At 42.7% G+C, this 25,080-nt stretch overlaps 1 protein-coding gene across 4 annotated transcripts in view; it reads right to left on the bottom strand.

The window, feature by feature from the left end:
- Positions 1-11,231: 11,231 nt before the first annotated feature.
- The window catches only part of LOC126412724 (uncharacterized), an 803,546-nt gene continuing 789,697 nt past the window's right edge, over positions 11,232-25,080 (bottom strand). For all 4 annotated transcript variants that reach the window (XM_050082449.1, XM_050082451.1, XM_050082452.1 and 1 more), the window contains one exon: positions 11,232-14,345. In XM_050082449.1, coding sequence (XP_049938406.1) covers positions 11,791-14,322 — 2,532 coding nt within the window. In that variant the 5' untranslated portion in view covers positions 14,323-14,345 and the 3' untranslated portion in view covers positions 11,232-11,790. The remainder of the gene's footprint in view (positions 14,346-25,080) is intronic.

The raw sequence follows: 25,080 nt of genomic DNA on the forward strand, positions 1-25,080 counted from the left end.
GCTGGGCAGTGTGTCTAAGGCGTTCAGCCTGACCGGGTTACCTCCAAACATGTCTCCGACGATTGTCTGGTTGAAGGCATATGCAACACTCATGAGTGAAGAGAACGTGATGCCTATCCTGAGCGGTCCATTCGGCATGTTGTTGGGCCCATCTGTACCGCGCTGCTTGCGGTCGTGGTTGCAAAGATGGACCTCGCCGTGGACATTGGGAGTGAAGTTGCGAATCATGCAGTCTATTGCGCACAGTTTGAGTCGTAACACGATTTTCTGTGGCTGTACGAAAAACATTAATCAACATGGTGGCGTTGCTGTCAAGGTTCCTCCGAACCATAGTCCGTAGGTAGCGATGACCCACTGCAGTAGTAGCTGTTTGGCGGGCTGGGCGAGGCATGTCATCGACAGTTCCTGTCTCTCTGTATCTCCTCCACCTCCGAACAACATCGCTTTGACGTCTAGACACTTCCCTTGTTGAGGGCCCTTGCTGACACAAAATAACATTGCGGGCTCGATCGAACCGCGGTATTGACCGTCTAGGCGAATTTTAACTACAGACGAGCCATGTACCTCCTTCCTAGACGAATGACTGGAACTGATCGTCTGTCGGACCCTCTCCGTCTAACAGGCGCTGATCATGCTTGGCTTTTTGTATATTTTTGCCGTTTTAGTGGTATCTCTGAACAGTCAAAGGGACTGTGTCTGTGATATAATATCCGCAGTCAACGTCTATCTTCAGGAGTTCTGGGAACCGGGGTGATGCAAAACTATTTTTGATGTGTATAGTACTACCAAACCGAATGAATTAGAGCATGGTAGTAGGTTTATTGCTTGAGTTGTAAGACGTATGCTTTGCCGGCGATGGGCGAGGCATGACAGAATCTCCGACCAGAGAGTAGTTTATCGTTAGTTGTTGCTTGTCGCTAGTCTGCGCTTGTCTGCGCGAGTGGACAGTAGCGAGTCGGTAGTAGTCTGATGTAGTCTGCGTGAGTCGGCAGGAGTCGGCATGCGTCGCCTGTGTGCTCTGCTCGCGACTCTGGTCAGGATTCTGGAGGATGAGTATTGTTGTAGAAGGTAAAGAAGCAGCCTTGCGCATATTTAATAATGTATGGTAATTGTAATTTAATTTTTTCAAAAAAAATGCCCCAATAATAATTTTTATAATATAAAGTAACTCTTTTAAAGAAAAGCATTCATTTCAATTTAAAGAATTTTTTTCAGTGCATTATAATTGCTTCCAAGAATAAAAAAAAATATACGCCAGCATTGCACGAAGCTGTGTCGAAAAATGACTAATTAAGAGCAGATATAATTGCAGTTTTATTGAGGTAAGAAATTCTTGCTTTTTTTATTCAGAATACAGGGCCGAAGGTCAGCGCTGCTGTCCTTATAAATTCATCAGGTTACAAAACTTTTTTATTATTTTTGGTGTTTAAGAATTTTTCTGTTTCGAACTTGACATTAAATGAGGAAAGAATTTTGTGGGAATATTAAGTGTGAATGCATTTCTGCGCACAGACTATAAATGGGAGCCAATTTTGTTCAGAGGTTACAATATTAGAAAAATTCATTTTAATTATTATTTGTTGTGTAGGGAGGTTACACTTGGCTCCATTTACATTTATTATTTGTCATTATCAATTGCTGTGGGGAGGTTACACTTGGCGACATCCGTCCAGGATCGTATTTCTTTGTGAATCTTCTGAGAAGTAGTCATATATCTGCTCTTATTTATTTAAACGTAGTTTGCTTCTGGCGCAACGCATTTACTAATTTGTTACTCTTTCTTTCACAGTTCATCGGCAATTTGTTGATCTCTGTTGTATTTGTGTTTGTTGCATTTTGCATTGTCCTTGTTTCATTTGTGCTTAATTTTGATTTTTTTGTGAAAAATGCCGCGAAAAACTGTTAACAGTACATCGCGATGTGCAATGAGTGAAACAGCCGACTCGAATAGTTTGACCGATAATACTTGCGACACTCAGTGTAATGATGATAATCCTCTATGTACAGACAATCAGTATCTACCGACCACTAGTAATGATTTTAATGCTAATGATGAGCAAATAAATTCAATTGTGTCCTTTGTTAATTTAACGACAATTGATGACGCGGGACATTCTGTTACAATGAACGCTGCCCAGCTTGACACAACCGGTTTGCAAAATTTACGTAACGAACAGACAAATTTTTCTAATGAAAATGAACAGTGTCATCAGAACACGTCAGATTTATTTAATTCCGGTGTAGTGACCAACAGTGCACATCCGATAGGCAAACCTTTTCAAGAATCACAGAATATCCAAATGGATACACAAAACGTGACAATTGCAGATACACCATCACACAGTACAGAGAATAGAGAATAGAGCCGCTAATTTCGGCTGGGATCAAGTTAAGGCATTATTGCTACAAATTAACGAACATAGTAAAAAACAAGACGAAAATTCCAAACAACAGAATGAAAGACAAGACAACCTTAATGAAAATTTCAAACAACTTAGTGAAAATCTCAAACAACTTAGTGAAAGTCTTAAACAGTCGAATGATAAGCAAGACAACAATCACAAACAACTTAATGAAAAACTAGACAACAATTTTAGACAGCTTAGTGAACAGATTACAGCCGTTGCCGCGCAGTGTCATGATACAAAAGAACAATTACGTGAGGAAATTAAGGCCTGTGCTAGGGAAAGTAGTGAAGAAATTAGATCTGTTGCACAAGAATTAAGGAATATGCAAACAGCTGCAACAGAATCACTTAGAGACGAAATTAGTGCAGTCGGTAAACAATGCTCTGAAAACGCAACACAGTTACGCGACGAGTTTAAGTTAATGTCAGCACACTGGATGCAAAAGTAGATGCAAAATTCGACCAACAGAACAGTCAAATTGACGAACGCTTTAATCACCACCTACAAAACAGTGAAACGCGTTACCGTAAATTCCTACAGGAGCAAAATAAAGTAAAACGACAAGTTATGGAAACAATTACCACACAGAGACAGGAAGATAAACGTAAATTGTTTACGAAAGCAAAAACATACGTAGACAATAATATTGCTACAGTATCAGATGAAATTAATACTATCAAACAGTTGAACACCGAAATGCGCGATGAAATTTCCGATCTTAAATCAAAAACAGATACACACACAGTAGACTTTCAGACAGTGACCGACAGACTTGAACAATTAGAACTAATACAGGATTACGATGCCATCAAAGCAGACGTTAAAAAATTGAGCGAAACCACACATAAAATACAAAAACAGATTAATGCTTGTGACACTAAAAACGATGATCAGGTAAAAATACTGACTGAAAAATATGATGAATTGGCCAGTCGTATTGACGTTATTGAGAGTAATAATGACAGCAAATCAGACGATACTTCACCGATTTCGTTTAATCAAACACCTGAATTCCAAAATTTACAGCAGACAATCAGTGAGATAGATTCGTCCAATAATACACAATGTAGAAAATTGTCAACTTTACAGCAAGAGGTAACAGAGATGAAAAATGTTTCAGCGTTTAATACATCACATCAGACGCCACGTTGTGAACATTTGTCAGACTCACACAGCCAGTATAATTTAGGTAATTTACAGAGAGTACGTGATTCCGAACAGACATAGACAAATAGATCCTCATACAATCGTGAACCTGTTCAGACATACAGAGACGATAATTTTGATTACAAATATTTTCTATCAGTGAGAAAATTTAAAGTATTTAAAAATGACAGAACACAGATCCACCCCTTGGATTGGATACAACAATTTAGCTTTGCTTTTCCACCGACTTGGCCTGTAACACATAAACTTGATTTTATTTGCAGTTTTTTGGAAGGCGAACCGGCAACTCATGTGAGACCGATCGCGAGGCAATGCTATTAGGTAGAAGGATTTCAGAATGCTTTTCTGTCAGCGTATTGGTCGAATTAGTTTACCGAGTTATGAGAACTCAAATTTTTCCACTGTCACGCAATTTTTTGAGCACATGGCCCAACAAAACCAGTACTTAAGTGAACCATACAGTGAATCTGCGCTTATACAACTATGCATTTCTAAATTACCACGGTCATTAAGAGTGTCACTTTTAACAGGTCAGCAGAAGGAAAATATTTCGGCATTCAGAGATCTGTTACAGCTTTTGGAAGTGCAGCAGTCGGATTATTCCTTTATAAACAAAAATTTTTCATATAGTAACCAAAGTCAACAAACATACAGCAATTACGATCAGCCACGCAATTTCAATAGTAAAGGTAATAGACGCTTCAGGAACGACAACCACCAGAACTTTAATAACAGACAAAATTTTAATTATCAGTATCGTCAAAATTATCAGCAACAGGAACCACATTTTGGTAACAATAGAGGTTTTTCTCCGCAACAACAACAAAACCAACCGGTTAGCATACCTAACCAACAATGTAATGTACAAGGTCAACCAAGCTTTAATGTTTCGCCGCGTATGCGTATAGCGTCGGTCCCAACAAATAGTAACTCACAGCAACAAGGAAATCAGTACGTACAGAAAACACACTATTTCAATTCCTATCGCAATGCACCGTATAGAAATGATTATCACGACAGACATAAAAACAATCAGCACAATTTTCAGCGTACATTTAATAACATTCGATCTTATCAGCAGCAAGAAGATCAGCAACAACATATTATCATGAATGAACCAGACAGTAGGCATCATCCAGAACGTAATACGTCTGGAAGAAATAACAGAACACTTCAAATAGTCGAAATGCCACAGCATCCTCCTGAAAATGATAACATGTCAGTTAGAATTTGACTAGATACAGTACAGGTTGTATATTCCAGTAACGTAAGCAATACTTCAGATACACAAAATCTTGTTCACGAAAAGGTTATTACTTTTGACGACATCCGAGACACTGTTTTGCAGGAAAGACCAATTGTTCAAAAAACCATTTCACACCCCGTCATCGAAGTTAAAATTGGATCATCGAAATTTTCAGCAGTAATCGATTCTGGATCACCTATGTCAGTTATAAATGAAGAAACTTTCAACGAGTGTAACAAAGAGAATACCTATCCTACGTTACCATTAGGCAAAACGAAAGTAAAAGGAGTAGTATCTAGTAAAGGATTAGATGTAAAATTACAGACACATTTATCATTTAGTATTGCAGGTCATACATTTCACTCAAATTTTTGGATTATTCCGTTATTGCCGACAGACATTATTTTAGGTACGAATTTTCTGGTACAACACGATGCCATTATTGACTTTCGAAATTCATATTTAATGTTGAAGGATGAAAATGTACAACTGGCTTTAGAATTTCAGCACACTTTATCGGCAGAAGAACAAACAGTTAATCGGACAGAGGTCATTTCCGCATCACGTAGCATAGACTGTAATTCCACATTGTTCACAGATACGTATGTACACACCTATAATACTCCAGACGAAGCCGACTATGACGTTATACAGATGATTTCTGATAAAGGTAAACAGAGCAGTGCAAATACAGACGAAGAACGCACGCAACTACACAAAATTCTTTTACAGCAAGCTCCAGTTTTTGACAACGTTCCTGGTACTATGTCCGGTTTTATGTATGAATTTCAAGTTAAACAGCACGACACATTTAAAGCCAAGCATTATACCATTCCGTATATTCATAGAGAACAAGTTAAGAAAGAATTGCAAGCTATGCTTGAGCAAGGAATTATTGAACCGGCAGTTAGTCCGTACATAAACCCGCTCCATATTGTTAAGAAAAAGGATGGTTCACTTCGCCTCGTACTGGATTCGCGTCACATCAATGACATAATTATTAATGAAACAGATCGCCCCCAGACACTAGAAGAACTTGTACAGAAATTTCATGGTACTGCTATTTATTCCACATAAGATTTGAAATCAGGATTTTGGCAAATTCAGCTCCATCTGAACTGCAGAAAGTACACAGCATTTCTCTGTTTTGGTGACTGTTATCAATTTTGTAAATTACCGTTCGGTTTAACTATTTCTTCAGCAGCTTTTATTCGCGGATTGAATACAATACTTCCGACAGAACTTAAAGACAGAATCACAACGTACGTAGACGACATTCTTATTGCAGAAGCTAACTGGTCTGAACACGTTCTGATTCTTGAACGACTGTTGCAAACTTTTCGTGCACAAGGACTCACAGTTAATCTCAGTAAATCGCACTTTGGTAAAACTTCTATAATATTTCTTGGACATGTAATATCAGCAGAGGGCATAACGCCTGACCCGGAAAACCTTCAAGCTTTACGTGACATTACTGTTCCTACGACGAAGAAAGAACTACGAAGTTTTTTGGGTTTAACTAACTTTTTTCGTAAATTTATTCATTACTCTGCTTTAGACACCCCTAGATTATGTCAATTGACAGGTAAAAACACTATTTGGTCCTGGGATAGGCAAGCACATTCTGAATTTGTGAACCTGAAAGAAGCCTTGTTGAATGCACGACTTTTATCGCACCCAGATCTTACCGACAGTTCTAACTCCGCTTTAGGCGTACATATTTTTCAGGAAATTGAAGAAGATGGCTGTACAGTAATTAAAAACATCGCTTTTGCAAGTCGCATTCTGTCACCTGCTGAACGAAATTATTCTGTTACAGAACTTGAAACATTATGTGTTGTATGGGCTTTTACCAGATTTAGGTATTTTCTTTATGGAAGACACATTACCGTTTATACAGACCATAGAGCGATTCAGTTTTTACTTTCCGCTAAATTTACACACGACAGATTAAGTAGATGGAAACTTTATTTACAGGAATTTAATTTTACAATTGTTCACATTCCCGGCACACAAAATATTGTAGCAGATGCACTATCCCGTTCTCTCAGCAATAATCAGCAAGACATCGCAACCAACTTCTGCAAAGCAAATTTCAGCGTCATGTACATTCAACAAGTTGCATTTGAAAATTTCATTTCGTCGTCATTACGAGGCATAGCACAAGAGCAGAGTAAAGACAATGTATGGAAAGAAATTAAACACCTTTGGCAAGATAAGAATAAAGTTACCATTAGAAACCATTACACTGTGCGCAATGACATTCTGTTTCGTCGCTGTCATCCTGATAGCAACAATTGGTTATTATGCATTCCTAACGAACTTGTGAACAAATTAATCTGGTATACTCATTTAAGTTATGCACATTACGGAGCCAGAAAATGTTTTTTTATACTGAGACAGATCTGTTATTTTACCAACATGGAGAAACGTATTCGACGAGTTTTAGCGTCATGTAAAATCTGCCAGAAAGCTAAATCAGACACGACTTCACATATTCCTCCATTACATCCCATTGTACCTGTTAAATTGAGACATATGGCCGCTGTGGACATTTTTGGTCCGATTCCCAGAACTAATAGAGGTTTTTGCTACATCTTTGTCGCTGTTGAACTCACTTCAAAATTTGTTACCTTCACTCCGATACGCAAAGCTACTGCTAAAACTGTTTCGAAAGCACTAGTAAAACATTTTCTATTTCATGTAGAGCATGTGTTGAAAGTAATTTCCGACAATGGACCACAGTTTCGATCTGCTATATGGACACGTATGTTACGAGCTAGAAACGTTTCTCCGATCTATATATCCAGGTACCATGCTTCTTCGAACCCTTGTGAACGATTAATGAAAGAAATTGGTAAAGTGTGTAGAATATACTGCCATAAAAAACATATTGATTGGGACACACACATACTCTCATTCCAAGATGTAATTAATTCCATACCAAATGAATCTACTATGCTATCTCCGTATGTTATACTGAAAAATGTTGAACCACCTAACAAAATTAAAGAATTAGTAACTTTTCCTACATCTCGTCGACTACGACACCATGAAATAATTGACATTGCGCTGAACAACATCAAACGTGCCGCAGAGCGCCGGAGAAGACAGCAAAAACAGGTTTGTACACGCCGTGACTTTCACATTGGACAGAAGATATTAGTACGTACACACTATTTATCCAATAGAGGAAAAGGTAGGTGCAGTAAATTTGAGCTTCTATACGCAGGTCCATATCGAATTCGCAGCATTCCTCACCCCAATGTAGTACACGTCGAAACTTTGAGAACCAGATAAACCAAAGGGAACCACCACATATCCAACATCAAACCTTTTATTGAATGAACATATTTTATGGTTCATCACACTGTAATGCCATTTCCTAATTTTTTTTGTGACCACTTATGCAATTATATTCACATGAACACTTACTGATAATTATCGTATTTTTTCTTGGCAAGTGCCCGGCAAGGTAAGGTTAGCAGGTCGCTTTTCTTGTCGTTACACATCAGACCGTGCATTTTTTTCAGATGAACCAACACATTTTGTATGACCACTTATGCAATTATATTTATGTGACTACTTACTGATGATTGTCGTATTTTTTCTTGGCAAGTGCCCGGCAAGGTAAGGTTAGCAGGTCGCTCTTCTTGTCGTTACACATCAGACCGTGCATATTTTCCATTTTTTTATGTATGTATGATCGTTTTCCTGTTTTGTTTGTATGCACTATGAAATAGTTAAGATATAACAAGCACCAGTTGACTTTAACATTTTTTTTATGTAAGACGTATGCTTTTCCGGCGATGAGCGAGGCATGACAGAATCTCCGACCAGAGAGTAGTTTATCGTTAGTTGTTGCTTGTCGCGATGGTCTGCGCGAGTGAACAGTTGCGAGTCGGTAGTAGTCTGGTGTAGTCTGCGTGAGTCGGCGGGCGTCGGCATGCGTCGGCTGTGCGCTCTGCTCGCGACTCTGGTCAGGATTCTGGAGGATGAGTATTGTTGTAGAAGGTGAAGAAGCAGCCTTGCGCATATTTAATAATGTATGTTAATTGTAATTTAATTTTTTAAAAAAAATGCCCCAATAATAATTTTTGTAATATAAAGTAACTCTTTTAAAGAAAAGCATTCATTTCAATTTAAAGAATTTTTTTCAGTGCATTATAATTGCTTCCAAGAATTAAAAAAAAATATACGCCAGCATTGCACGAAGCTGTGTCGAAAAATGACTAATTAAGAGCAGATATAATTGCAGTTTTATTGAGGTAAGAAATCTTTGCTTTTGTTATTCAGGATACAGGGCCGAAGGTCAGCGCTGCTGTCCTTAAAATTCATCAGGTTACAAAACTTTTTTTATTATTTTTGGTGTTTAGGAATTTTTCTGTTTCGAACTTGACATTAAATGAGGAAAGAATTTTGTGGGAATATTAAGTGTGAATGCATTTCTGCGCACAGACTATAAATGGGAGCCAATTTTGTTCAGAGGTTACAATATTAGAAAAATTCATTTTAATTATTATTTGTTGTGTAGGGGTTACACTTGGCTCCATTTACATTTTTATTTACTTAATTTTCGTGTGGGGAGGTTACACTTGGCACCATTTTCATTTATTATTTGTCATTATAAATTTCTGTGGGGAGGTTACAGAGTAAATCATGTTTTGAGTTAATGGAGTTTCTGAGACTGGCACTGAAGAGGAGTAAACGGTGTTCAGTTCGAATCAGTAGAACTATCTCTTACTTTTTTTTTTTTTTTGTTCGCAGATGCGTGAAATTATCAGTCTCTCAACGCTTACATTTACACGCATGTTTACAATTTGCAATATCTTGTATGCTGTCACTGAACACAGACAGGATAGCGGGAAATCCACTCATTTCTTCAGAACAGCGTTCCATGAATTGCACAGATGAAATAATTGCGTCCGTCTAACAACATCATTTTCGAAAAAAAAAAAATATTTTTCAGTTGTATACTAAACAAACTTGTTACAGAAAGAATTAAAATTAGCACGATTACCTGTCATGCTGGCTGCTTCATTCCAGGCCATGTCCTGGAAGCGATGTCATGGATGGCGAGATGGTGAAATATTACTGCTGACTATGGCTAAAAAGTACTTTTTCCAGAGCTGCTTAATGATACACAGAAAACAGCATACGCTCATTGAACTATCCCTTTCACAAAGGGGCCCATTTGTTTAAATGTCAGTTGATACTGAGATAATATTCTTTAAGAAATCCTTTACTTTTAATTCCTCCTTGCTTATTTGCGGCAGCTGTACAAGTATGTAATTCTGTGTACGTGTTTTCATATTGTTATTATGTTTAAAAATAATGCCGTAGTATATTCCGAAACTCTCAGGAATCGGTAAATAAATTAGCCAATACTCGTACCTCACGTTAGTAGCAACAAGAACGGGAAACATGAAAGTAAGTGTTGCATCCAATGACCCATTGTTCCGACTTGTTGATCTTACATATATATTTTTTAATTCGTAGCTCTTTCTTCAATTTCCTAGGACAAGATTCTTCAGCAGTACTCCAAAGTTAATAGAAATTAGGATCTGATTTCAGTGCCTGCAATTACTTGTCTACGAGCATAATGCAGATATGTCAGTTCCGTGATTGGAAGTCGCAAAATTTGAGGAATACTTATACAACACATTTGTTATGATACTGCGATGACAAACAACTTCGAAATAAGTGGAAGTAAACAAATAGTGCAAGGGCCACATAAGGGAAAAGGTCAAATTGAGAGCTCTCCCATACTCGAAGACAATCATTTAATATCTAACGCTATCTTTGTTCGTGAAATAATTACACCGTAAAATATGTAATGTACTAAAATAGTGAAATATGCAGAGTGTTGTGGTAGTGTATCTACCTGTCTTTACTTCTCGTCTACGCATACAACTAAATGTTTGATTGTTGTTTGTGAATCATGAAGACAATATACTGAACTATTGATTTCACACAGATGCAGAATAACGAAGCTTAGAATTAAAATGCAAGTACATGTTATTATCTAGACGATTTCTCGTAAAGCAGACGATATTAATTCCTTGTTTAACTGTCTTGACTGTAACAAATTGAGTCGTGTATGCCTGTAGCCTTAAAGCAACAAAAATAACTTACTATGAAGTTCATGATAGGGACTATACTTAATTGGGCCGTGCTGTTAAACAGAAGCATTACTAAAGGAAGTGATTAGTTAATAACGATTACGAGAAAGCGCCTGGTATTCTGTAGAGTCAATATGTCAAAGCTCCGTTGGTTTTAAATGGCTTTTGTGAACAAAGCCATTTGTCAAATGAACAAGGTGTGATAAAACACCAGCCAACTATTACATGGAGATATACAAATCGTTGTGGGTCGTGTGAAATATACTCTTTGCAGTTTTGCAAACCAAGTTAGGAAGAATAACTTAATCTTTTATTGTTTTATAAACTAAATACATCATAATCAACAAAGAATATGAAATACACTTTTCACATTTCCGTAATATACAATTTACAAGTATCTAACAGTTCACAGTCAGGCCATTATACATCAGTACAAACACATTTTTTAGGAATGAAAGTTATTGACCGTAGCCATTTCTCAGTCCATAGCACTGTACCAACAGATTTCACTTTGTAGATAAAGCTTCATACAAAAAGGTTGGGTTATCAGACACATTAGAAGGAAGCCATTTAAGAAAACATTCGGAATTTTTTTTCCACAATTTAACATCGTACTTTCTTGAAAAATTATGTTGGAAGGCACTGATAAAAAATTGTTACAACACCCGCACACATTCACATTCCTCTGTAATCGATTCGTTACCCTGTTTTAACGAGCTAGTTACAAAGTCTTGGTCCACGTAGCACCACTACTTCATTGCACACGTACGATGCACATTTAACAAAATATTCGGATCACATATATAAAAAAATGTTATAGGAGAAGGAATGAGGATGTTTTCTGCGACTAAACAGCAGTACCGTCTTCATTGTCGTAATGGTAAAGTGTCCTGGAAAGTGGATCTGCACTGATGATATTCGACTGGAAATGCTGCGCTGCAGGTAGTTTGTATTTTCTGGAACTGCGACCGCCGTTATCCCTGGAGAAAGACGGAGACAACGTGTCCAAGACACTAGGGGATTTCACAAATTCCTCGTGACCCCTGACGCTGGCCCCGTCGGGAGCGTGTCTCACGAAGTTTTCGTTTATTCTGAGTGGAGACGTCAAGCCTTCATTTATCCTCAGTGGCGACGTCTGGTTATGCCCTTCGTGGAAGGAATTTATCTGGACTAGGTCGGGGCTCAGGAGGGGAGACGACATGTTGCTCTTCGTCGAATGCCTGCGAACGAGGGTGGGCTTCCTCTCTGTGTAGAATGCGCTGGGGGGAAGTTCCTCGATGGGGGAATTGGAAGAATGGTGCGGAGGGAGAAATAGTCGTTTTGTCGTCGGCGAGAGGGGGAGACATTTCACAATGGTCGGCATCGTCCCGCTGCGCAAGTTTCTGTTGAGGGAGAGGGCCGCGTTACCGACCAGAGGCGAACCTGTGGAGAACGCGTCTCCGGGCTTCATGCTGAGGCAGTGAGAAGCCAGGGAGCCTTCCGTTATGCTGTTCCTGTGGACAAGATGAGGGTTTCTGGGGAGGGTGACGAAACCAGTTCGCTGTCCGCCAGCACCACTGTTTGCCTTATTCAACAGTGCTGTGGAAAGACTGGATTGCGAAAGTGAGTGGGGAAGGGTATCAAAGAGGTGTTGTGCTTGGTGTGAGAGGGGACTGGTCAGCGGCGACGACGCCACGTTCTGAGGCGAGGTCAACTGCGCATTCTTAAAAGTCCTGAAAGGGATATTGGCGTTCGGTACAATTTGGCTGGTGCGCGAAGGAAAGGAGAGTAGGTCCGGAGGGTATATCTTCCTGGTGGCTGTCTGCACGACGCCCTCGTTCGCGCTGTTCTGAAGGACCGTGCTGTCGCTGTTGCAGCCCGAAGACGTCGAGCTGACCTGCGTGCACTCGCTGCCCGCGACGCTGGGCGCCTGCTTGACGGAAGAGGTATCCAGCAGGGCCGTTTTGGCATCTGAGGTGTCACTGCTCGCCGAGACGATGGCCGCCGCAGCTTCCACGTTGCGAGGCGGCTTCTGAACCGGGTTCACCTTCTTGATGAGCGTCTTCTCCTGTTCCGTGGTGGCGACCGCCTCTTTGGCGACCTGCTTGCCGTTGCCGCCCGGGTTCTCGCGGCCGTTCTTCTTGGTGGGAACGTCCCCGGTGGCGACGTCGGTGCGGCAGAACCAGCAGAAGATCGCAACGATGATGCAGAGGATGAGCACCGAGCCGACGCCGAGGAGGAGTATCCAGGCGAGGGTGGTGCTGATGCCGGCCAGGGCGCCGCCGGCGTACGCCGCCACGACGACGAGCGTCACCCCGCGCTCGTCCAGCCCTCCGGAGCTCTTCGCGACGCAGGTGTACTCGCCGCGGTCCGCGTGGTGCAGGTCGTGCACCGTGAGGTTGAGCCAGCCGCCACCGGCGCGCAGGGTGTAGCCGCGGCCGTCGGAGCCGCCGCCGGGTCGTCGCGTGTCGTTGGAGACGACCCGGGAGTTGTAGACCCAGTGGACGGCCGGTGGCGGCTCGCCCTCGGCGCGGCACCTCAGCGTGACGTCACCGGTGGCCGCCGCCTCGAGTCGCGCGCCTACGCTGGGGTAGACGACGCGCGGGGCGCACGCCAGCTGATCGGGCGACAGATCGCTCCAGAGGCGGCCGCGCAGAGCCTCCGGCTCGCTGCAGGCGGTGGGCGGCGTGTAGAGGTTGCGCTCGCGCGTCCACGCGTGCAGCGCCGCCAGGCCGCAGTCGCAGCGCCAGGGATTGTTGTGCAGCACCAGGCTCTTGAGGCGGTCGAGCGGCAGCAGTGGCTCCGGCCGCAGGCTCGTCAACCGGTTCGAGTCGAGGCGCAGCGTCTGTAGGTTGGGCACAGCGGAGAAGGGGCGCTGCCCCAGGTGCGTCAGCTGGCAGTGACTCAGCTCGACCGTCTGCAGATGCGGCAGGTCGACGAAGACGTGGTCGGCGAGCCGGCGGATGGGGTTGTGGTTGGCGCTGACGACGCGGAGGCGCACGTTGTCGCGGAAGGTGCCCGGCGCGAGCTCGCGGATGCGGTTGCGCGACAGGTCCAGCTCGATGAGGATCTCGAGCCCGCGGAAGGCGTCGCGGTGCAGCTGCGCCACGCCGCAGTCGCGCACGAACAGCTTGTGCAAGTTGACGAGGTGCGCTCGCCGGAAGGCGTCGGCGGGCAGCGCGGCGATGGCGTTGCCCGACAGGTCGAGCGTCTGGATCTCGGGGCTGAGTCCCTGCGGCACGGCGGACAGGCTGCCGTTGCTGCACTCGGCCGTCTTGCGGCCCGAGAACCACTTGCACTTGCAGGGCGGCGCGCACGCCGACCAGTCGCCGTCGGCCGCCAGCGCCAGCGGCAGCAGCGCCAGCAGCAGCGCCGGACGCGCCACCGCTCGCCGCCGCATCCTCACCGCCGCATCACCTCCTCCTGCAACAACCAGACAGAGCAGGTGAAGTACAGGTCACTCAGAAGATCTGTGTGCAAAGTAAAGCACTACAAACCAGTAACTCGTAGAAGAAGGATACCAAAGCTGTACTTCTTCCTAAAAGCTCTACTATTCAAGCAACCAGTTTCGACGCTTCATCAGCTTCATCTTCAAGCTAATGAAGTTATTGAAACGGTGGATCTGGCTGCATCGAAAACAAAACTTTTGGGAAGAGTTGCGGCTGTTGGTACCTTTTTCCCTACGTCTCCCTTATGAACCTCAGTCCCGCATTCACTTCTATAGGCTGGATCTACAAAAACAAATCATCTAATTTACACATGGTTTCGGGGCGATCTAACATAATTTATAACATCAAAAGCCAAGATAACTTGATGTGAAATAGTTTATTTCAAGACCAGTTCCGACAATAACCAGCTCTCTTCCTCTGATTCTTATATACCCAAGAAATATAATTAAACATCAGTCTCTTCCACATACTGAGAACATGCTCCTGTTATAGTAATACAACTCCACACTAATTTGTCGAACACACAAAACTTGCTAAATAAAATATCGATAGCAATTTTTATATATTTGGCAAACTAGTCCGGAGCTGTATTATTATAACTGGAGCACGTTCTCAGAAAGCCGACGAGACGAATGTGTAATTACATCTCTGGGATATCGAAAACTGAGCACGACAGCTAGATATCTGAGAAACTGAGCATGACAGCTAGTTACTATAGACACTGGTCATGAAATGAACTTCTTCACATCTAACGATCTTGGCCTCTAATATTGTAAAACAAAACCAAGTCAATGATGTGAAACACTGCAAACTAATTAAGGCTGCACTTAACTGCCACGTATTCATACAAAGTACATGATCGATTTCAGTACGCATCATATCTAGAAACCCAGTCTACATGGGATCAGAACTCCACAAACTTTGCCAGCCGGAGTGGCCGAGCGGTTCTAGGCACTACAGTCTGGAACCTTGCAACCGCTACGGTCGCAGCTTCGAATCCAGCCTCGGGCATGGTTGTGTTTGATGTCGTTAGGTTAGTTAGGTTTCAGTAGTTCTCAGTTCTAGGGGACTGATGACCGTAGAAGTTAAGTCCCATAGTGCTCAGAGCCATTTGAACCATCCCACAAACTTTCAGAGGTTGTTCAAGGGTACATTCTGAGTGTTTTGGTATGGGAGACCCACGGACCCCGGCCGCTCGCTGCGGAGTTATTGCATTTATTTTTCTTTCTTACACCTAATAGCTTCGTATCTGCAATGCAATGAAATATCTGCAAAACGGTATAAATGTCGAAAGTATGCGCTGTGCTTCTGGCTTGTAAACAAACTAGTTCCATTGACTCACGGAACTTGCTGTTGACTTGAGTAATCTCTACTTTACACTTCGAACTCAAGCTTGCATTCAGTACAGCTCCATTCTGTATCGAGTTCATTTTTCCGGCATTGTGTGTTGCACAGTAGCAAAAACAAATGTTCCTTACTGCCGGAAATTTACTATTGAATGTAATTCTAGCTGACACAGTCCACGTTTGGACTGTGAGGGGCGGTATGTGCAATCTATCGCACCTGTGACCCCTGTAATAACGCAGCCCGTGTGCTGTGCGGCACTGCGAGAATTGTGCCGTCTCAGGATGGTTCGGAGGACAATAAAGTATTATTATAAGCTCCATATAGTTACACTAATGGAGCAGGGAATGAGACAGAGGGATGCCGCAGCGACTGTCACCGTGAGTCAAAGTAATGTTTCTATAGTTTCGAACACGTTTTTAAGGACAGGTCGTAGAGAGGCAACGCGGAAGTGGCTGCAGAGTAAAACCAGCAGGTGTTCAGGATGGATATCTACGTACAAAAGCTCGCAGAAACCTCAACACAATGCTACACGTCTACGGCGGCAGTTCCTAAGAACTATAGGAGTGCAGGCCTCAACACAAGCGATACGAAATAGGGCCCCCACGAACAGTGATCACGCGTCGGAAGACCTCTCAAGGCTGCTCCTAGATCAGATTCCGAGGGGCTCTTGTCGTATGGATACGAAACCACTGTTTTGGGGACTAGGAAACAGTGGGACACAACTCTCTTTACTGATGGGACCTGTATCAGTCTCCTCCCGGACAATACTGATATTCATATGTGGAGGCAATGTGGAAACCATTTAGGGCCTAATTGTCCGTAGACTGCCACATTTAAGGCTGTCCAGTCATCTACTGGGGTGGAATCATGTGTGGTCGCAGGGCACCGTTTGTGCGAATATATGGAAGGATGCATGAACGCATTGTGCCTCCATTTGGTGAATGTATTGGAGCAGGGTTCATGCCGATGCCCCATCGTCACTATTATCTGAGCACCTTCCTGGTTGAGCGCAGAAGCAGTCAAACAGAACGGCCTCCATATTCTCCAGATCTCAGCTGCATTGAGAACGCATGGGCCATGCTAGATTGAGTGGTTTTCAATCGCCCTATCCCGCCATAGGCCTTACAGAGCAAAAACTACTTTTCGCATACATTTTACACGACTGCATTAGTGTGTGTGTGTGTGTGTGTGTGTGTGTGTGTGTGTGTGTGTGAGTGTGTCAGAGATAGAGAGAGAGAGACAGACAGAGATTACAACCAATAACTGTCGTGATGGATATTATCACAAATTTGAGATTTAGTGCGATACACTAAGAAAGGTATGATACACTGTACCACGTGAAAAACTAATATCGGCTGCTGAGTTGACAAATAAAACATGCCGCACGACAGATTTGTCACCTCAAGGAGTTATGAAGATAATACTATGTTGCGATGACTCTAGACCCACGAATTGGCTCAATTCTACTTGGAAGGGAGTGCACAAGTTTCTTGACGTATGCCGCATTGAGGATGTGGGGCAGTCTGCATTATACCTTCAGATCGCGCAACTTCATTCACGCTGCGATCATGGGCAAGTGTACACACGACATCTAGTTTCTGACACTCCGTCACGTGTCATCATCGACCAGTCATTATGTTCTGATTCCATTAAGCCGACTGGCACACGCACACTATTTCTCTGTCATGACTTACATCATAGGTGAAGGGGCACATGAGGCATTGGAGTGAGAAAGAGAGAGAAAAACTACGATCTTCTTTCCTCTCTTAAATCACCAAGTCAACAGCTGCAGTGATAGCTGCACGTAAAATTTGTGTTATGGAAATGGACAACACAGAACACGAATCATTCATACTCATTATACTGCTAAGAGCTAACGCGGCCACAAAAAGTTTTTTAGAAGATTTTAATAGATTCTTTAAAAAAACATATTTTATTATGTATCTAAGCTATGGATGCTTAAACCGTGAAATTGTATGTCATTAAATTGAGTCTGAAAATAGTTTCGGTTCGAATTTTGATGTCCCACGCAGGGAAAGGAGTACCAATATTGATAACAACTAACACATGTGGGTATGAGTAGCCAAAAGGGCTTGATGCATAGTGGTTGATTACTGTGGGAAGGCATCCTAAAAATGCTTTTGAAGAGAAAGAAAACATCTACACTGAATAATTTTTATGAATTTATTAACAGACCAATTTGGAAGATTGAAAGCTCCATTATCAATGCTCTGCAAAGAAAAACGTCAAGTTTAATCTATAAGAGAGACATTGGCAAAAATCCCAAGTTTCAAAGCAAATTTGATCCATCCTGCACCCATGTTTCGAACAAGTGATGTGAAAAACATCCAGCATATTACTTTTATAAAAAGGAAAAGTAACTATCAACGCCATGTACATAATACATATCTGTAATTACACGACTGTGAGGTGGGAAACCACGCTCGTTCATTGTGTGCGTACCTTTGCTTATATAATGTGTACGAGAGAATGGGGTAGCCTCTGGCGCCGCTATAAAAAGGAAAGAACGTAACAGCGCTTGTGACAGAGTGTTCGGATTCCGGTCGCGCGCAGCACACGGGAACACAGGTACTGGAGATGTTATTTGCTCCGTTTCATGTACTTGAAATATTTCGAGGTGACGCGCTCTTGATCCCGGCTGACACCGGAGCTTTTTGCATATTTAGTTTGCGCAGTTGTGGCTTGGCGGCGCCGAAGCGTGACGCCCATCTCGGCTTTTGCATAACAAAAAGCTCGCTCAAACGGCGACGTGCCGTTGCACGGGACGCGCCTTCCTTTGCCAGCAGCCGCCGCAGACAAAACACAGCCACCTGGCGGCGCGCGATCAAACGCAAGCCCCCAAGGCCCGCGGGCCATCCATCACGCCGAAGCGTCCGAACACAGCACGCGCCCTAAATCAGGATTCCTCCCCTCGTTCGCTCTGTGGCCTCACACGCGTTATATTTTCGCTCCTCGAAACAATCCGTTAGTACCCTTTTTCCTGCCCTGTCTGACGAAAAAGAACTCTCGAATGACACACACTCTCGAGCAATTTATACTCAACGATTTATTTGATTCTCTGCCGTGCTGTGGATTGTGACTGGCCGCATTGCACTATTTGTAGACGACAATCTCTAATTCCCGCAAATCAAACCCGGTACGTCCCAGCACTTTTGCAACAGCCATTAAAAGATCAAACACTATTATTATATCACCGTTGCTTTCAGCAGAACAGACATGTTTGGCCGCTGTTGTTCCATCATAAATGGGATGGTTCATTACAGTAAAGTGTATGCCAAGCTAACAAACGTACGTAATGCAATGAACATCATTTGTGCTGAAAATTTACAACACAATTACACGTAGAGCAGATTTCTTGGCTACGTTAGAACAGGCGCCATTTGCCTACCGTTGTTATCTGCAATTTTTTAAAACTTTACTATTCTTATCCGCCACAATTTATGTTCAAGGGCGTTAAAGATAATGACTCCATGGAAACAAAATAAATACACAGACAATTTGGGTTTAGTCTAATTGGACAGGAAAGTTTAGAGTTGTACGAATAAATAGCATGAATGGTTCAAATAGCTCTGAGCACTATGGGACTTAACATCTGAGGTCATCAGTCCCCTAGAACTTAGAACTACTTAAACCTAACTAACCTAAGGACATCACACACATCCATGCTCGAGGCAAGATTCGAACCTGCGGACCGAAACGCCTAGAACCGCTCACCCACCGCTGCCGGCAGCATGAATGGATGAGTAAGGATTGATTAGCCTAAAAACACGATGAACACACGAAATGATGGTTAGCAGAAACAAAAAAGGAGGCCGGTCAAAAGCTTTTTACCCCCACCAACACAGATTATACAAGTTATTTTAAATTTGAAGTACATAGTGACCCAAAAGTCCGCTAACATCTGAAAATTCAATAGTTCATGGATTAATATAGGTATAGAGGTAAAAACTGACACACATGCTTGAAATGACATGGGGTTTTAATGGAACAAGAGAAGTGCACAAAATGATCATCAGATGGCGCTACACGTAATACAAAAGCAATTATTAGCCTAATAATTTATTTTTAGCGAAGCGGATGCTCTTTGTACGAAATGTTAATGTCGCCCTGCATTCATCAACAATAGCTGCAATAAAGGGACAATGTTGTGAACAGCACTGTACAGCATATCAGTAGGTATGGTGAGAAAGAGCCGTCGGGTGTTCTCTTTAGCATCCCTGGTGAGATCGGACAAGCGGGTTAGACTTGCAACTTCTGGTAACCCGTAACCAATAATCACAAGGTTCGAGGCCTGGGGACCTCGGAGGACACGCGTGACGTACTTGGCAGCTTGGCACGCGATCATCATCGAGCGGTGTGCGCAAGAGATGTTTCACAAGTATAGCAATATGGGGCGGAGCGCATCCTCCATTTATTTAAGGTCGTTCCTTCCACCCAGGCTAGGGATGATCTGACTCCCTCCCTAACTACGGCACACTTTATACACAATTCTGATGCGGCGTCACTTCGTGTTGCTATCCAGTGCAATATATTGGTAAGTTTTAACAATCCTTTCTGATTTAAATAAAACCCCATGTCATTTCGGGCATGTGCGTCGATTTTTACCTTTTTACTTAAATTATTCCATGAATTAGTGCATTCTCAAATGTTAACGGGCTTTTGGGTCACCCTATATTCGCGTCAGACTTCTAGGGGTGATAGATCACGGCTTGAGGAACGATTTTTGTTAGACGTAAGATGTTCGTTCGTGCTTCCCATGTACGCTAGGTCTCTTTTAGTATCGGTTATCCCGCTGAGGGGCGACAGGATGTAGGGGGCGTTCTCCTTCATTATGTGCTGCGTAGAATCCAGTCGCCTGCTTCTTACGACAGGAGGTACGCTGAGCTTCCAAAATATCTCCCTCCCCTTAAGAGACAAGGTTTTCGCATTGAGAATCTATTAATTTCCTGCGATAGGTTCTATGTAAATGCAGCGCACCTGATTGGTAGTCCCTGCCAATTCGATGAAATTTCGTCGTCGAAGAGCTGATAAGTTCAACAGAAAGACGTCTAGCATCTCAGACAAACAGCAGAGTCTCTAATAAAAGTTATTTCCCATGAGGTGATCTATTAAACCCCTAGACGTTTGATGCAAAGACACTGAAACGCCTTGCGTACACAGAAAATCGACTCTTGGCAATTTTCAAACAACTGAAAGAAGGTAATAGCATTCTGTCGTGCTTTCAATCGCAGAAAGTGGTAAAACATCAAGAATCTTTCCGATGGGTGCTTTGTGGCCTTTATCAAACAGTGAATGACAGCTATTTGATACTTGAGACAAAACTTTATTAGCAACTATCGATGCTACAACATGCATCCCTTCAACTGACAGAATGGAGTCTGATAGTCAAAAACGCTGGGACGCTATAAACGTGATAGCGCGAATTTCAACAGGATTTATAAAGATAAGCGACCCAAAAACTCTTCAAAAGGTAACCCAAATTTTGTAGTTGCCGTAACCTCGAGCAGCCAACCACACAGTGCGGTACCGCGGGTTGCCGTCTTTCAAGGCACCTGCAATATAACACCGGCACAGCACATCTCTAACAGTCCCTACGGCACTTAGTGGAAAATTGATCGTAGTATGAGGCACTGCTGTCGTCGCAACTAGCTCGCCCTTGTGAGTCACTTACCTCTATCACGATTTCTTGCTATTCTATCCCATGAAGGCTTTGTAGGACGCCGCCTAAACGTTCGTCAGTCAGTCCAGATTGGGAGTTCACCGCTACAGTTCTCTGGGCTTGACGCCGGCCACGCAAGCCGTCCTACAATCAGAGTTCCTTTCGCGAAGCGCACAGTACCCGCCGTTCAGACCCTACGGCCTTGCTTGCAGCGTTCAACTCGCAGAACTGTTCTGAGTGCATCGATCATGGACTAAGTTCACGCAGCGATGTTTCCCGGCTAAGTCAGCGTCCCTCTACTGCAGTGGGCAGATGGATGAAAATAGCCTGATGTGATTTTCACTACTATGTGAGTGAAACGGAGCATTTACATTCTGAGTCCATTATCGTTTAGACTTATCGTTGTATAACGGTGTAGAAATCAATCAAAAGCTGAGTATTACTTAGCGAATAACATGTTCGGTATTACTAGGACAACGGAACCGACTGGACTTGTAGAAGTCATTCTGCCTGTATTGAAATTCAAAACCAAGGACATTCGATACTGGTTTCCAAGAAATAAGAAATGACGAGACGAGGTCCTAATCGGAGGTGGTAAAAGACACTAGAAAGAAATGTGTTGAGGCGTACAGCTAAACACCAGGTTACGTGGAGAAGGGCTTTATCCAGCACGATTGTTTTACAGCAGGAAAAAGTTATAGCACCTATTTCAAATTAATTTTCGTCATTGTTTCGTATTAATAAGCTATTGCAATGTGTACAAGATTTTTATATGTTGTTACAAAGTTTACATTGCTTATTAGGTGCTAAGCTGCAGCAATAACTTGTTTTCTGTAAGCCAGGTGTAATCTTCGAAAAGTCTTCGCATCAGAGTTAGGTGAGTGTGAATTAGATAATAGGCTCACTGCCCATGGAGGCACCACGTTAATACCAGGCAATAACGCTTATGGCGTTGATAAAAGCCTTAGTTACGCGAATAAGAATGTGTGGATGTTAAGTGCTACTTTTCGGATGGTGTTACAAATTTTTAGGTTAAGTTTGGACGATTCAGAGGGCCAGTTGAGGTGCAATATGGTGCTTGAATGTTGTTCAAACTAGGAATGCATGTGTGCAGCGCTGACAACACAGCTGTTGTCATCTCGAAGGAAAGAGTGTTCGCAGCATATAAATCGTAATGATGTAGAAGAATGGACAACACTTGGTTGCTGAGAATGTTGATATAATCATACTTGTTCATGCTTATGGTAGCTTGAAACAGTGTGCCCAAGTCATGATATGAAAAACATCCCTTAAAACATTAGAGAACATCTCTGGACTGATCTACACTCCACACCACAGGTGGCCAAGAATTTTGCTTGCGATTCATGCCTTGGCACGAGTGCCATAGCACTCAGCTCGATTCATACTTTCTCCACCGCTGCTCCGTGCTATTTGAGAACGAGAAGGGGGTAGAGCGGGAAAATGCGAACGTGGCGCATTTATATGGCAGCACAGTCGCATTGCATACGACTTGGCTTTATGTTTCACATTTTCAGTATTATTTATTTTTGGCACACTGAAAACGTAATATTATTTTTACATTGTACAAACCGACGGCATATGGAGAGACGCTGACAATTTCACTCAGATTGCCACGTAATCATGACTTCGTGTTTCATGATTGGAACAAAAGCCCTTTCACACAAATGTGTCGATCGAACAGTTGCAGCACGTTAATATGGAGCCATGGAAACTGTACCTAACGAGACTAATATAGACGTCCTGGATAGCTATAACGTTAAGGGATTTGTCATTAAAACAGGAATTAACTTGCAGGTCCGTCAGTTACATTTGCAGAAGCACTGGAGCGCTTTCAACTGAAACGGCAAAAGGACTCGAAGACAGTTGTAAGATTGACAAGGTCCTCGATCAGGAAACGATCCTTGTAATGTTTTCTAGGCCACAATAAATTCTTTAAACCTCGCGTTTAATGGTAGTGAGCTTAGGGGACTGGACTGTGTTTGTAGGAATGTCCCTTCCATACCGCGATTTTCTTTTTAACTTCATTCCCATCAAATGAGAAAGAAGCTGTTTCTCACGCTGCAGTAACCTGCTGCGGACAGTGTGCATTCAAGTCCATTTAAAATGCGAGATCTACAACCCACTCCGGATGTTATAATTTTCATTCCTGCACTCAGTCTTGCTTCATAAATTCAACAACAGCGAGTTTTAAATCGAAAAATCGTTCCGGTCATCCGCCTTGAATTAACCGTTACATTAATATATAATAAAGTCTGAACATCCCGGCTCTACACGAACTGCAGATTGAGCACTTGTTTCGGCCGTCGGAGCACTCGACACCTTGCGTCACTTGAAAGGAGGCAAAACAGCTACGGCGCGGGCCACCCTACGCGTCTCCTGTCTGAAAATGTCCCGTTTCTGTGGTATCTGACTCACTGAAAACGTACGGCTGTATTTGCCACTGTGAGCAAAGGCCTTTCGTGAAGGAGCTGTCAATAGTTTGTTTATAATCAGTACAGTGTCCACAACAAACAGTGCACTCACGATACTTGCAACTTCTAGGCTGGAACGCCTAAGTGATCGGCAACTGATGGGTTTAAATGGGACAGTCAACTGAAAACGAGGTACACAGGGAAAAAATTTAATAAACTGTGCATTATTTCAAAAGTGATAGTCATAACTGTTTACACAGTTATCCCAGTGTCAGACATGATGGTCAATGCCTTCAAGGTAAAATGTCTACTTTTACCTAAGAAACCATGATTATACACAGGTGTGTACCTGTTTGCACAGAGCAAATCGACGGCTACGAATGTCTATCGTGAGCGCTCCAAAAATACGGATATGCCACAGGGAGAGATGGCGACTGTATGGAGAATTTGTAAGTGTTTCCGAGCGAAATTTCTGCAGCGTACTCCAAACAACCTTCGTAACATGTGGGCCCTCTGCATTCGAGGCCATCAATTTGCTTCAGACCAAGATGAGCACGGCTGGTGCCCACGATTCATAGGCAAAGTCAAACATTTTTCCATGAAGGCGTTGACTCTCTTGTCTCACAGTGGGCTAAATGTACGAGTATTAAGAGTTATTGTGATTATTTTTTAAATGACAAACAATTTACTTTAATTTTCCATCTGTTTCGTTTTCATTTGATTGCCCCTTGTGAATTAGTTCCAATGGTTGTTTGCGGAGACGTCGTAACTACATCGAAAAACAATGTTTTGTATCTGTGTCACACTGAAATGTAGTGCAGCATTCAATAAAAGTTACTTGTACTGTCATAATAATATGTATCTTTTTAACCTCCCCCAGTAGGAAGATTATAGTAAGGCCTGATTGTATTACTGGCGTGAAAAACCCGTCCTTACATTTTCGGAAATCGTGTGTTACAAGCTAAGGGTGTCCGAATATTACCTGCTGTTCAAGCGTGACATGACAGAAAGGCATTTTGGGTACTTCAGTTGTATCTGCAGATTTCGCTGTGAAGGAAGGCAAAAAGTCTGTAATGCCCAGCGTATTAAAATATCTCTGACTAGTAGGTAGATTTGACGGGTTGTGGAAGTGATTAGGAACTCCGACATTTTGTGTATGTGAATGTGTCTGTGTGTGTGTGTGTGTTTGTGTGTATGTGTGCCTGCGGCAGATTTGGGAGAGGGGGAAATGAAGATTCCGGCTATCAGTG

Source organism: Schistocerca serialis, chromosome 7, assembly GCF_023864345.2.
Source record: "Schistocerca serialis cubense isolate TAMUIC-IGC-003099 chromosome 7, iqSchSeri2.2, whole genome shotgun sequence".
Taxonomy (NCBI): domain Eukaryota; kingdom Metazoa; phylum Arthropoda; class Insecta; order Orthoptera; family Acrididae; genus Schistocerca; species Schistocerca serialis.